This window comes from Melozone crissalis, unplaced genomic scaffold, assembly GCF_028551555.1.
Source record: "Melozone crissalis strain CALT ecotype California unplaced genomic scaffold, PUWL_Pcris_2 ptg000005l_1, whole genome shotgun sequence".
Taxonomy (NCBI): domain Eukaryota; kingdom Metazoa; phylum Chordata; class Aves; order Passeriformes; family Passerellidae; genus Melozone; species Melozone crissalis.
The window spans coordinates 21,006,488-21,020,452 of NW_026535783.1; the positions used below are offsets into that span (position 1 = coordinate 21,006,488).

A 13,965-nucleotide genomic window follows, 5' to 3' on the forward strand; every position below is an offset into this window, starting at 1 on the left:
AAGATGTGTCAGGGAAATGCCTATTCTGTGCTAGTGCATATTTTTATGCATGGTCAGGACAAGCATAATGCCAAACTGGAGAAGGCTTTATCTCCTCGCAGTAGTTCACACACAGATAGGATTCATACAGGGCTTTTCCCTCACTCAGAGGACATAAATCTCTGTCAGACAGCAATTCTCTGCCCCCCAGTTCTGCAATGTGTGTTCAGGATAGATTGTGCATTCCGCATAAATGTGCTATTATAGGTTCATGTAGATATATCACTGTAGATTTCTTTCTTGCTTTTGATACTGCAATGAAAGCCAGTGCTAGGTCTCCTTCCCCTTCCCTGACTCTTATCTATGTTTTTCTTTTCTGTCAGCTATTTCCTACAATATTGGTTTCAAGTGGCAGGAGATCTACCTATGGGATTTCCTAATGCGTACGCTATAGTGAAAGTTACAGACTTCTCTTTGACAATCAAATTGACTTCAGAATATCCCCATAAGTAATATTTACAGCAAGTAACAAAATACACCTTGCAGATCTCTATAAATATGTCAGCTTTTCAAAACCAGGACCATTTTCATGAAGAACAAAGCAAAACACTGAATCACAGCTAGGGTTCTTACTGATATGACATATAACGCGTTTTTACCAGCAAGTGTTAACTTTCCTGCATTCATAATTCACATAATTGGTGGGAATTGTGTCCTTAATTTTTTTGCATTTAGGGACTGGACTTGGAATTGAAAAAAATTCAAAACTCAGATGAAGGAATAATGATCTTACTGGTTCCAGTTGAGTTAAAGATTCCAGTTGCAAGGATATCTGTTGAAACATTTTCATCTCATTAGTAGTCAGATGATGATCAACAATTATGCCATAGTGTTCTGCTTTATTCTGATGTGGCAGGGGAGATGTGTTACACAGAACTAGAACAGTCAATGTCTGTATAGTGGGCATGGTAAACCTCACCAGTCCTCTCACAGCACTGCAATAGGATAGATAAAAACCCAGCCATACCTTTCCAGTGGAACAGAAGCTGATTGCACATCAAATACTGCTCCCCAGCTCTGTGCTGTCTTCCAGGTTGTCTTTGTTTGTGACTTAAAGGCTTGTCACAGCTCCAGCTGAAAGGAAGTTTTCCTCTCAAGAGAAAGTGGACCAAGCCACTCGTGGACCATAGCTGTAGAAGTTCAGGGCAATTATTTTTATACCTGATCACCAATTTTTGAAAATTACATACATACAATTTGGGTGTCAGACCGAGAATTTGACTTCTGATACAAGCCCCTCTTAAAATGTCTCAAAACCTGGTCAGCCCCAAACTGGTTTTTTTTTAAATTTAAGTGTTCACCCATTTATACATGACTGACCGAAAATGCTGTTCTTTGGTGATGCTATTTTTTGTCTGCTAATTATTTGCTAATTAATTCTATGTCTTTGTTTATTAATTGGTAAACCTGTAGTAGTTTATATCAGTGCCTACAGATCTAGTGTAAATGATCAGGTAATGAAAAATAACTGTATTTACAATATGCCAAACAAGCTTACAAAGCTGTGAACCATTAAAAAATACGATTCACAAGAAAATAATTTTTGTACAGTGGCTCTGAAAGCATAGGCACTTAAGCTTCAGGGGTTCTTGGTCCCCAGAACTCAGTCTCCTTTCTCCTAGCTATGCTTACTGGGGAGGAAAATCCATCATATACATGTTACCTGCCTCCAGTGAAGAAAAAACTCTGCACCAGCTCTTTCCTTGGAAGACCTCATAGTGATGAAGGAGACCACTGCTCCCCAGCTCTTCAGAAAAAAATCAGTATTCATCCCAAAAATGGGCCCTCAGCATGCTCTGCCTTCCTCTGCCCTGTCCTGTCATTCCACTTCTTTCTCTTGTTTGAAAGCAGCTAAACTTGTTCACATCATCCTAGAGACTGCTTGGGATGCTGGATGCGGAGAGCAGATAGAGGGCAGAGTTGCTCTGTCTTAGATGCTAAGATGGAAAAACTTCCTGGAAACCTTTAGTGAAAGAAACAAAAGTAAAGTTTTCACAGTGCTCCAGGTTTCTTCACCAGCTTGAAGATGACAGCTCTGAGGGAGGATATCCCCACCCTTGGCTCCTTGTACCAACCATTCCTCATGCCTCTGACCTGCTGCCAAACCACCAGGCAGGGGTGACTTGCCTCTCTTGTATGCACATGTGCTTGTAGAGAAGGCACTCTGGGCAGAGCTTGTGCTCATGGGGGATCCAGCCATAACAGTCCATGTTCTGCCTCTTTTCTTGCCTCCTGCTACCATTCTGGCAAAAAATAACCTGTTCTGGGAGTCTCTCAGCAATACAATGTCATCAGACTCTCTGCCTGCCTTCTCCTGCAAGATTTGCATGTTCAGGTCTTGGCTGCAGTATTTCCCCCTGGAGAGCAGGGCTATGGGGCCGTCACCTCCCAGGCATCTTATCCTCCACACCTCTCCTCATCAACAAGGAAGGAGTAGACACTGTGGGAGCAGTCATCAGACATGCCTTGCTCAAGACCTCCGGCTTATTCTTCAGTTTTCTCGTGGAAGAGCTGAATGTGTTGCTGGTGGTGGAGAGAGCCTCCACCGGCATTCCTGAGGATCTGATCCAAGCCTAGATGGATAGTGCAGAATGATGTGTCTACAAAGTCAGATCCATCTGTTTTCTTCATGGCGATATAGAAGTCCTCCAGGGGCACACTCACCTTCACTGCTGGGATTGGAAATAAAAGCATTACAATGTATTTTCAGAAAGGAAATGCATCACAGGTGGGAAAACACATTTAGAGCATCTCTGTGCTCTCTCTGAAGAACCCTGCAACAGCTTCCATGCTTCCCCAGAAATTTGTTTCTTGGCAGCCTTAGAGTTTGGGGAAGAGGCTGCAATGAAATGCTGTGTAAGCAGTGTAAGGGGCATTCAAAGAAATCATATGCATTTCGCTTGCTGGTGCCACTTTTACACCAGCTGTAGAAATCCAGATTCAGAAGAAAGAAGCCAAATTCCTGGCTTTTTTTTTGAAGTGAATGAAGGTTCCAGTTGCACTGAAGTGTGACTGTGTAAATGTGTGTGACCTGCCACTTGGGTGTAATACTCTGTACTTTCACACCAATGTGGTACTTATGGAAATGGATACTTTTCAGGTGACGAAGGAGAGGAAGATGGAGGAGGAATGAGGAGAAAAAGAAAGAAAGGTAGCAACTTCTTCTTTTAGCCATGAGATGTCAGTATTGCAATCAGACTGCCAGTCTGGCTGCTTTTGCCTGCCAATATCTTAGATAAACCTAACAGAGAAATTTAGTAAAAAATGTGAGCAGGGTTTTTATACTTTGGATCTTAGCCAAAGTTCTTAATTTTGGGGTAATGTTTTTGATGTTTCTGGGAGTTCATTTTTGGAGAAAAGTTCTCAAATGCCCAAGGTTACACTGGCTAGCTCTAGAAGCAGAAACCATACCTTAGGGTAACAGCAGGAAATTTTGTCTCACAGAGCATGAGACTAAGGTTGTGCACAAGCATTATGTACAAGGAAACCTTTAGCATCGCCCTGGGTTTCAAAGCTACTGTATCAACCACGAAGGAAACAGGGTATAAATTAGAAAAGGTTACAGTTTTATTGAGAGAAACTTGGAAAATCCCCAAGACCGCAAGCACATAAACAAGGCTGAAAATTCTTCTCTTTTAAACTTTATGATAATTTCATTTCATCAGAAGGAATGACTCCCCAGCACTGAAAAAAACCAGTATTCTGCAAAGTTCCCTGACCGTAGTGATGCCCATACAATCTCTGAGTCCTTTGGTGACGCACCACTATCTCCACACACTGAGAGCACAGGGATAGCCTCAGTGGTGTTGGGGCTCACAGCACTTGAAGTCATCATCAGAATTAAATTGTTGAGCTTAGTTGAATATGCTTGGAAAAAAATAAAGAAAGGGTACAAAAATAGCTTGTCCTAGTGACACACTGCCACCATTGCTGAGGAGTAGGAATTTATGTGTTTTTCACAAAATAGGAAGAATTTAAGAAAGATAATTTTCCCTGATGCTTTCCCATGAGTTTATGTGCTGAAAACTAAGAAGCACCAACATGAGTTACCCTACTGCTGCTGAAAAGCTAAGAATGTATTGCCACACAGAGCTAGTAATAGAGAGGGAGTTACACAGTGTTACTGTACTTTTGTCTTGCTGTAGAAACTGTGGGAGGATGGCAAAGGCAAAGGTTTTTCCGTTTTTAATTGGTGTTGGCACCATCAAAAAACTCTCCCTATTCCTTTACTGGCTGACACTGTGCTGCCAGTGCATCTCTCCACCACAGGTGTCTGTGCAAGCCAGACAGGCTAGGATAGTCAAGCAGCATTTCCACCCATACACACTCTCTTCTCCCTATTAGGCACAACAAAAGAAGTTCCTGTTGCTTCAGTGCACCAAAGGCAGGTGCACTGGGGTGAATACCATGACTTAAATGAAGACAGGCAGTGTGCATTTCATAAATTGAGAGCTTCAGCCCTATAGGCAGGAACTAAAAGCAGAGGATTCATGGAGAATTTTTTATAGATGTTCGGACACTTAATGTATTTTTTGAAAGAGTAATGCATTTTTACAATACCACTGAAATTTTATTATATCTACTATACTTTAAAGTCTACTTTTTATAGGGCTGAAATTAATGGGATTTTGCAGCCCAATGAATTCAGCAGTGAGAGGTTGCTCTGAACATCGATGGACTGTGATTCCCACAGTGACTATCTCAGTGTGGTAGGAAGAGGGAAAAGGTGGAACATTCAAGGTCAATGGGAGGGAGAGGCTGGATTTCTCCTTCAAACCTCTGATTTTTTTGGCCACTGCTGACTGTTACTGCAGTCCCAGAGGTGTAATGCTGCACACCAGGAAGATGTGATTTTAAAAAGAAGTTTACATATTTGCAGATTTTTCTGTTTATATAGTATATCAAAGATAAAGGAACTGCATAAATCCAGCTGAAGGACGCACTGCAAGAAAATCAAGCTGGAAAGATGAGCCCTACCAGGCCAACAATGCAGGCCCATTGTCTAATCCTCTGAGCTCTGGACTCTTCTGTAACAGGAGTCCCCAGTCCGTGGTGTGCACATCCCTGACGTCTCAAGGTCTCGTCCTGGAGACTCCAAGAAACATTGCCTGAAAAAAACTACACAGAGAGAACATGTGATAAATGCACATTTCTGTGCAAGTCTATCAAGGGACAGAAATCTCCTGAACTGAAGGGACCCATCTCTTCTGCACACACTAGTCAGTGGACAAAAGGACTTATTTCCATCTGAAAGGTAGGCTGCAAGCATTTTTCCTAAACTAAGCTGTGTTTAAAACCTTTGATTATGGCAAATGTTCCTCCTGTGCCTGTGTGCAGCCTGGCTGACTCGATGAGCTGTGAGCTTGGTGAGTTGTTAGGTGGACAGGTGAGCTAAGAGAGGCCAGGGTGCTCACAGCAATGATGAGCTGCTCTCACCAGCGTCTCCTTGGCAGAGGTTTGCCCTCTTGTGCCCTTGGGTCTCGCTCAACCCTCTCGCAGCCACTCTTCAGGCACTGCTTGCCCCCTACCCATTCCCCATAGGGTTTTGTACTTCCCAGGGTGTTTCTCTGCCCAGGCCGTGGATCAGTAACATTCAGTGCCACATTTCCCCACAAACTGCTTGCCACCTTATGAGTTGTGACTGGCACACAGTAGCTCATCCAAGGACTACTTCTGAGGACACCCAGAGCATTTTGGGAAACAACCTTATAAAATCAAGATCCTAAATATACAACACCAGTTGTCCTGAAAGATATAATAGTTCCAGCCTCACTGATATTCTCACACTGCAATTAATCCCACTTAATTACCTTCTGACAGGCCTTGGCGTGAAAGGTTGTTTCTTGAATCAAGAATTTATTTAGGCAATTTATTGAACTGCAACAGGAAACAGAGACTTAGATTGCTTCTGGCTTCCCAAGGCAAGGTATATCATGTGCTAGGAAATTAAGTCCTAGTTCCCACTTTTTACACATTCCAGATCTTCAAAAGTTGTGTGTCTGGTTTGAGCTGAGCTCTGGCACTTGATAGCCTGCAGTAACAGCTTCTGATTAGTGCCACTCAGTGCTGAACGAGGGTACACGGGTTGCCTCTCAGGAATGCTTCATAGCACGTGCTCAGCTGTGAACATTAAGGTCTGTATCAGTTTTTCCTTTCCTTCTCACGACACACCTTTGTGTCAACATCTCAGCTGGTGCATATGGATGAGATAACCCAGGGGGTTATCCCTGGTGCCATGAGGGCTGAGACCCCCAGCTGAGAATAAACACCTTGCTCTGAGAGCAGATGTAGAGAGAGATAAAAATTAAATATCATTGACCAAAAGACACTACTTCACAATATAAAACTACACAAATTTCCACAGAGACAGAAGCCTCCTACACACTCCCTGGAAATATTCAGGGCTTCTCCCAAGATGTTTGGATGCATCTCCGTGGATACTTTTCCAGAAGCTGAGAGGAAGGGTCCTATGTATCCCCCATCAGAAACTGGATGGTAAGATGCATTGAATCCTAATCTATAATATTTCTTCACTAGCTGTAGTACAGGGACCTCAGTCTCATGCTGTATTGTTTATCTGCTAGTACTGTTCCTTGCTTATCCTGTGTAGTTAGTCATCTGTTAAAGTCTTGTGTGGTTTAAATTTGTGTCTATCAAATAAATAATTCATTTTGTTATAGACTTAAACATTTTTAATAACTTGCAATGACAGCAGGCTTTGGGGTGCTGGCCACCTCAGTAAAAGCGCTGTCTAAAGCCCAAGGGCTGGGAAAGAGAAACTGGTTTAAAACTCCCCTCTCCATTTGTACCAACTTTGTCCTCATAAACAACAAAAAATAGCATGAATTGCTCTAGGGCTTGGATGTGTATGAGATCAGAAAACAATGGCTGCTGCAATAAGTGTGCAGCTCTAATGCTTGCAGAAAAGGAGTCTTAGCCTAGCAAAATAAAACTGAAATAAAATTACAGTTTGTGATGGCAAGCATGTATCAGCTACCATCTGTAAGGGTGTTCTATCACCAGAAGGCTGGAATAAGAGTTATCCTGCTTTGAACTCCTCCAGGAAATACAGCATCCTTGCTTATGGGGTTTGGGTGGGGTTTCTGTTTGGTTGGTTGGTTTGTTTGGGGTTTTTTATTGGCATAAATTGCTTTTTTCTGGTCCCAAAGAAAACACTTTATCACTTTCATTCTTGAACAATGTAGAAGAGTCCTGAAAAAACTGGGATATTGGTTCAATACAACACCAGCTCATGGGCTCTGTTTAAAGATAAGGGTGTTCCCATTCTGCCTCCATCACTGACTTCAGTGGCTGCGTAGCAAACCACAAAGCTCTTTGCCCAGCATTGCCTGTCAGGAGCCAGATGATGCTCCAAGCATGTGAAATTATGTCTGAATACCTGGTAGAGTACTTGCAGTACTGTTGGGCCATCAGCAGGACATACTAACAAATCTACACCCTTACTCCTTAAGGAGTTCCTACTGGGGCCTATCAGACTGAATTTGGAAAAGCATTAAGCAGCCAGAAGAGCCATGCAATCACTGGTTCCCTGTGTTATAATCACATCAGCACTAGACTATTCTAGATCAAGTCCCACAGGACTGAATTTTTGTGTGTAACTGGCAGGCTGCCTGTGCAAACTCAGTGCCACTGTAGGTACATGAGTAACTAATAAAGGAGGAGATCTTGCACCTAAATCTGAGTCCTGCTCCCTCATCCCTAAAATGCCTTTTGTCTCCCTCTTCCTGGGTCTTCGTGGAGGGTTTATTTTCTAACTACACTTCAGGGGACGCAGGCTAGCCATGTGAACACACAGCACCTGAGCTTCCTTACCTCAGTAAGGCAGGTGCCTTTGGAAAATTTATCTCTGTTTTTGGTTCAGCTGATGCCATACTCATAGCAGAAACCCTGCAAAATCACACAACACTGCCGTCTGTGCAGGCACAAGCCCTCTTGCCAAACGTCTGTCACTGAGATGATACAGGAAGAAAACAGTCATATTTTCTTGCCAAAACACGCACACACCCTACATCTATGCAGACAATTGTGCAATTATCTGATGGCTGGTGAGTGCTCCATGCCAGACCATTTAAGTTGAAATGCACATGGTAAGTGTCTGGACACCTAATGCTCTGCTCCATGCTGATGCCAGGAGTTGCACTGTGCATGTGTTTGGTGAGGGAAGAGGAGGAGAGTTGTCAGATGAGATAAAAAGGTGCCATCAAAACTAGTTAGAGCTCAGCTCTGATGCCTCTTTCCATCTCTGCATGCTTCTTCTAGAGCACAGGCAGTTCCTCATGCAGAGTTCCCTGCTGCTCATAATGCAAGTCAGCAGTCACCTTCTCAGTGGCACTACATCAGAAAAAACAGCATCTGTATTCATCCTCCCTCTATGGAGGCAAAATACTAATCTTCCCCCACAACTACTGTAAATAAAGAAGATAAAGATATCTGCAGTATCTGGAGGTTCCTAAAATCCACAGATTCTGCTCATCTTCAACTGCCTCTTACTGACTTTTGTGCTAGCACATGCAGCAAAGACACTGACACACACCACAGGCTCCTGGCAGATCCCGCTGTTGTTCAGCAAGAACAAGGATTTTAGATGCTGTTTAGAGGCACCCAGCTCTCACTGGGTGAGCCAGAACATATTTCCTGCTGGCCTGCAAGCATCAGGGGCCTGATGCAGCACCAATGTGGTCTGATCAATTTCTGGTCTGCTGAATAGTTTCATAACCACTTTTTACAACTGTGTAAACAGACGTGTCTCCAGAAGGGGCTCCAGACCCATGAGACTGAGCACAGATGCTGTGGAGAGGTGACCCCCACAGCAGATGGCATGGCAGAGGAGGATACAGCCTAACTCTCCGTTTTTGTAGCATGGGCAATGTTTTTCTACTCAATCATTTCTTCATGCGACCCTTTGCACATGAGAACTTCTGTCCACCCTGAGCCTTCAGGTGTCCTTCACCAAGGTCCAGACACACAGAAATCTCCTTCCAGAAGCAGATGAATGGCATCATCTTGTATGACAGAGTTAATGGTTCCATGGCTAGTGGCATCCTATCTCCTCAGTGCTCAATGCTTCTGCTGCTTTTCCTGAGCTACACATTTAAAGCATGGTTTTCTCCAGTCCTGTTTCATTTACTATTTTGCATGGTGTGGTGGTTTAAAAATAGCTTGGAATTAAACTCCAGATAAGGTGTTCCTGTTCCCCCTACTCCTATTCCAGTGAGAGAGGGACAAATGTTGAGATAACAGTGGTTGAGATAAAAATTTACTGAAAACAAACGGCAATTAAATAAGAAACACAGAAAAGCGGCGCAATACTAATAACAAAAGTATGCCAAAGGGAAGGTGCTTTACACACAAGAGATGTTCGCTACCTCAACTCAGCATGCTTGGCTGCTGAGACAAAGACAAGATGGCAGATGCTCTCCCCAGATGGCATTCTCAGTCCCTGAGCACAAGACAGTGAATAAAAATGACAGAAAAACCTCCCAAAAGCTGGAATAATCTGTGTTGTGTCACCTAATTTTGACTGCTGGGTTCAACTGTGCTTAGTAGCATCAGCTTGTCTTGGGTCTTCTCTGCTTGGCTGGGCTTGGCTTGGCTGGGCTCAGGCTCAGGCTCAGGCTCAGTTTTATTCCCCATGGTTCTTCCCACACGGTCACCATGGTGCTCTGCTGGGCTCAGCTGTGCTTGCTGCTTGGAGTTGCATTCTTTCTGAGGGACAGGAAGGGATAGGCAGTAGCAGGAGAGGGACAGAGTCTGCCATGGTGGTCCCAGAAAGTTCCCTGAGGAAGAAAACAGTGCTGCTTCTGCAGTGTGTTCGCTTTTTCTACTCCCGAAGCCACAGCCCAGCGATGATGGGGGTGGTACAGAACAGCAGCCCAGCCGTGCCTGCATGGCCACAGGCTCCACAAGCAAAACTAGGAGATGTGGTGACAAGTGTAACTAAAAGTTATTGCTAGTACATTAGGAGTTTTCAGGTCAATAATCATAGAGTCATATAAATGTTTGGATTGGAAGGGACCTTGGAGATCATCTAGTTCCAACTCTCTGCCACAAATGGGTACCTTGCTCTGGACCCCATCCAAAACCCAACTAACCTGGCCTTTGACACTTCCAGAGATGGAGCATCCACAGCTTCTATCTGCAACCTGTGCCAGTGTCTCACCACCCTCACAGCAAAGGATTTCTTCCTAATATCTAAACTAACCTCACCCTGGTTAAAAGGTTTTCCCTTTCCCCTTTTTGGTTAAAAGGCATTCCCCCTTATCCTATCACTTCATGCCCTTGGAAAAAGTTCCTCTGCACCTTTCTATTAGAACCCCTTTAGGTACTGGAAGATACCTATGAAATCTCCACAGAGCCTTCTCCTCTCCAGGCTGAACAGCCCCAGCCATTCTGTTCTTGTAGAAAGGTGCTCCAGCCTTCTGGTCATTGTCATGGCTCTTTTCTGGATTTGCTCCATGAGGTCCACATCTTTCTTATGTTGGGGAGCCCAGAGCTGGCTGCAGGTTCCAGGTGGGCTCTCCCCAGAGCAGAGCAGAGGGGCAGAATCCCCTCCCTGCCCTGCTGCCCACGCTGCTCTGGATGCAGCCCAGGGCACGTTTGGCTCTCTGGGCTGGGAGTGCCCATGGCTGGGTCATGCCCAGCCTCTCACCCACCAGCACCCCCCAGTCCTGCTCACAGGGCTGCTCTCCATCCATTCTCTTCCCAGCCTGCGTTTGTCCTTGGGATTGCCCCAGCCCAGGTGCAGCACCTTGTTCAACTTCATGCATCAGCCCACACTCAGGTATCCCTTCCCTCCAGAGTGTCACCACACCACACAGCTCAGTGTTTTTAGCAAACTTGCTGAGGGTTCTCTCAATCCCACTCTCCACATCACTGGCAAAAATGTTAAACTGCATCAGTCGAAATACCTGTCCCTGATAAACTCCACTCACATCATGCTACATGCAGGATTTTGTCTTAAAGCTCCTCCAGGTGTCATTTCCTTCTAGTTTTTTAGAGAAGCAGCAAAGCAAGCATCTCATATGCTGCCAGCATGTGCACACTGCTGCTGGTTATCCAGCCATTCCACCAGCTATGGGAGCACAGCAGTTCTTCAAGTGGCAATCTAAGTTAATCAGTGTACAAAGGGAAAAGTGAAAGTAGCTATGTACCAGAATTTTGCCAATTTACTTACCTGAATCTGCATTAAACACCTTAACCATTAACCACCTACTGCATACTCACTTTTAGACCAACAGAAGCTCATTACCTTCTACCTCTGTGAAGACAGTTTAATCCAAGCTACAAAGTTTAATCCAACAAGTTTACTGTGCACGTGTAACTTCCATGTCTCTTCATCCAAAAGTTGTCCTTTCTTCCTTCCACTTGTTACTGGGAAAACAGCAGGAACTTTGACAGGATTCTTTTTACATGTTTTATGAGCACAGTCCATCTGCTAGCACCAAGCATCAATAATGGATTTTTTTTGGCAGAATTTGCCAGGTGGTGGAAATGCATTCCCAGAATACCTGGTGAAAAGCATGTTCCTCTATATCTCACCCATGATGTCACCTACCTCTTACTGTCCTGCACTATCCTGCATTGATGTCCTAAAAACAACACTCATTGCTGTTCCCTAGATACCACTTTTCAGAGGGATTTGGCTTTTTCCTTTTTCTCATGTTCCTTTGGCAGAACTCTAAACATTGACCTTTTTCCAATTGGGATCTTTCACTTTCATAATATAGGGGCTTTATTAGCTTTAGTTTTCTTGTCTTTTCATTTTAAAACCTCTTGAACAGAAAAACAAGCCTGCCTTAAAAGATGCATATTCTTGGATTCACACTTTATTCTAAATGAACTTTAAAATGAAACAATATGGAAAGCAGACCTTACTGCTGAAATTCTGCATACAAAATAAATAATTTCAGGCCAAATTGTGCCTTGGAATTGAGGTTCAGGAAAATGACTTCCAAAAGGCTCTCCAAAATGGCTCTAAGAATGTAGGCTTTCAGTCCTACTATATTGAGATTAAATAAATACATGGTTTAAGTCAAGTTTGCTTTTAAGTACATTCCTGAGCAGGGAAGGACATACTTAAGCAATTGTTTAACTGTTTTCCTGAAACACAACCCCAGAAGTTAGGAATGTATGACAGCAACTATTTCTTGGTCAGCTGACTTAGACTCTGCTAATCAAAATGCAGCAGAGGTGCATGGGAACTCCCCAGCTATGCAGATACTCACACTTGAAAAACATGAGACACAGCTTGTGCTTTTTTTATACAATATGATTTGAAATGCCTCATAAATTATTTTTACTTGATTAAAGAAAAGAGTCAACTTTGCAGAAAACAATTTATTAAATACATAAGACTTGGTTGCTACACCTAATTACAGACAAAATACTGTGAATAAAGCATGCACTTACCACAGACATCAATGACTATTTTGATTTATTTTAAATGGTCTTTATTTCTGTAAGTTAAGGCTGTACCAATACAAATTTTAAAAATCAAAAATACAAAGTCACACTACAATAGTAGCAAACATTGTACAGACACTGAAACCAATCTCTAATGCAGCAGAATCAGACTTCTTAAAGATTATCATGAGAGAATAAAAATGGAGGTGAAGTGCAATAAAGATCTGAATATCTCTGGAATTTACAGACCAGTAACAGTGAATGTCATACTCCAATTAGCACAAACAGAATCCATTATTTTCAGAAGCCTAACTATCTGAGAACTAAGCAAGAGAGAAAACTCATAAATACTACCTTAAAAAAAAACCCTCTTGGTCTTTATTTTCTTCTTATTGAGGGCACTTCTGCACTCAAATACTTAAAGAATATTTTTCAAGACATTATGGCAGACAACAGTACAATACACATTTGATTAGTCTATCCCCATTAACAAACAGTGGAGTGTCTTGAAGAAGAAAAATACATCACAACAACAACAACAACAAAAAATTTAACTGACACAAGTGACAGACAACTTTGTTGACCATATCAATCTTCACCAGCGAAGGAGCTTACCATGTATGAAGTTTGCTACTTAAAAATATGCTGCAGGCATGGCAATATGACATTCACATGGGTCAAAACTTATCCAGTTGATGAGTAAAAGAATTACCAGCCATGGAAACACCACTGGGGACCTGAGGTTCAAAGTGGGTTATGAAATCCTTCTTCGTTTACAGCCACAAAACCTTTTTGCTTGTTTTTTTCCTGATGCTGTGCAAGTACAGAAATAGGGTAATTTGAGGACAATGGGGCCAAACAGTTAATTGAAAATGGACTAATTGAAAAACTTGACAGTTACTCATATTTTCAGAAAATGATCCAGTAATCTCCCCCTTCCCCCCAGATTTCTAGATTTGCAGAGCTTAATGCATCAAAATGCACTAAAATATTACTTCTCCCTAATAAACTTCTGTTCAGTTAATCTCACAAATGCCAGAACAAGGGATCTGTGTAAGAAGGTGCCCTGTGTACAAGCAACTGCATTTGGAGTGGATGATACACAGCACTCCTCATGCTAAAATCTCTGCCTTAAATAGCTGATTACAGCTGGGGCTTGCAAGGGGGTCTAAAAAAAGCTAGATCCCAAATTCCACTGGGGTTTGGATAGATAATTCTTTCCTGGATCCTTTCAGCAGCATAGGCTAAGCTATATTTAAAAGGAAAAAGGAAAGCTGGTCCTACAATATAATGCACATCAGACAAAATGCAATTACAGGACAGACAGTATGTACACAGAAGGAATCACTGTGATTGGAAGGTGGTATCTAAACGAGCACACCATTAATATAATCTAATCTGCATCTTGAAACTGATTAATTGTGGTGAAAAGCAAACAAATGCAACTAGAGACTGACATGCCACAGGCAGCAGGCCAGATCAGGTCTGCACCTATAGAACTCT

At 42.8% G+C, this 13,965-nt stretch overlaps 1 protein-coding gene across 1 annotated transcript; it reads right to left on the reverse strand.

The window, feature by feature from the left end:
* Positions 1–1,377: 1,377 nt before the first annotated feature.
* On the reverse strand, positions 1,378–4,548 carry LOC128946233 (uncharacterized protein KIAA1958-like). The gene is given in 6 exon segments (XM_054290092.1): positions 1,378–2,046; positions 2,048–2,171; positions 2,174–2,281; positions 2,284–2,453; positions 2,455–2,576; positions 2,578–4,548. Coding segments are annotated over 6 exon segments (750 nt in total). The 5' UTR covers positions 2,734–4,548; the 3' UTR covers positions 1,378–1,976.
* Between the last annotated feature and the right edge of the window lie 9,417 nt (positions 4,549–13,965).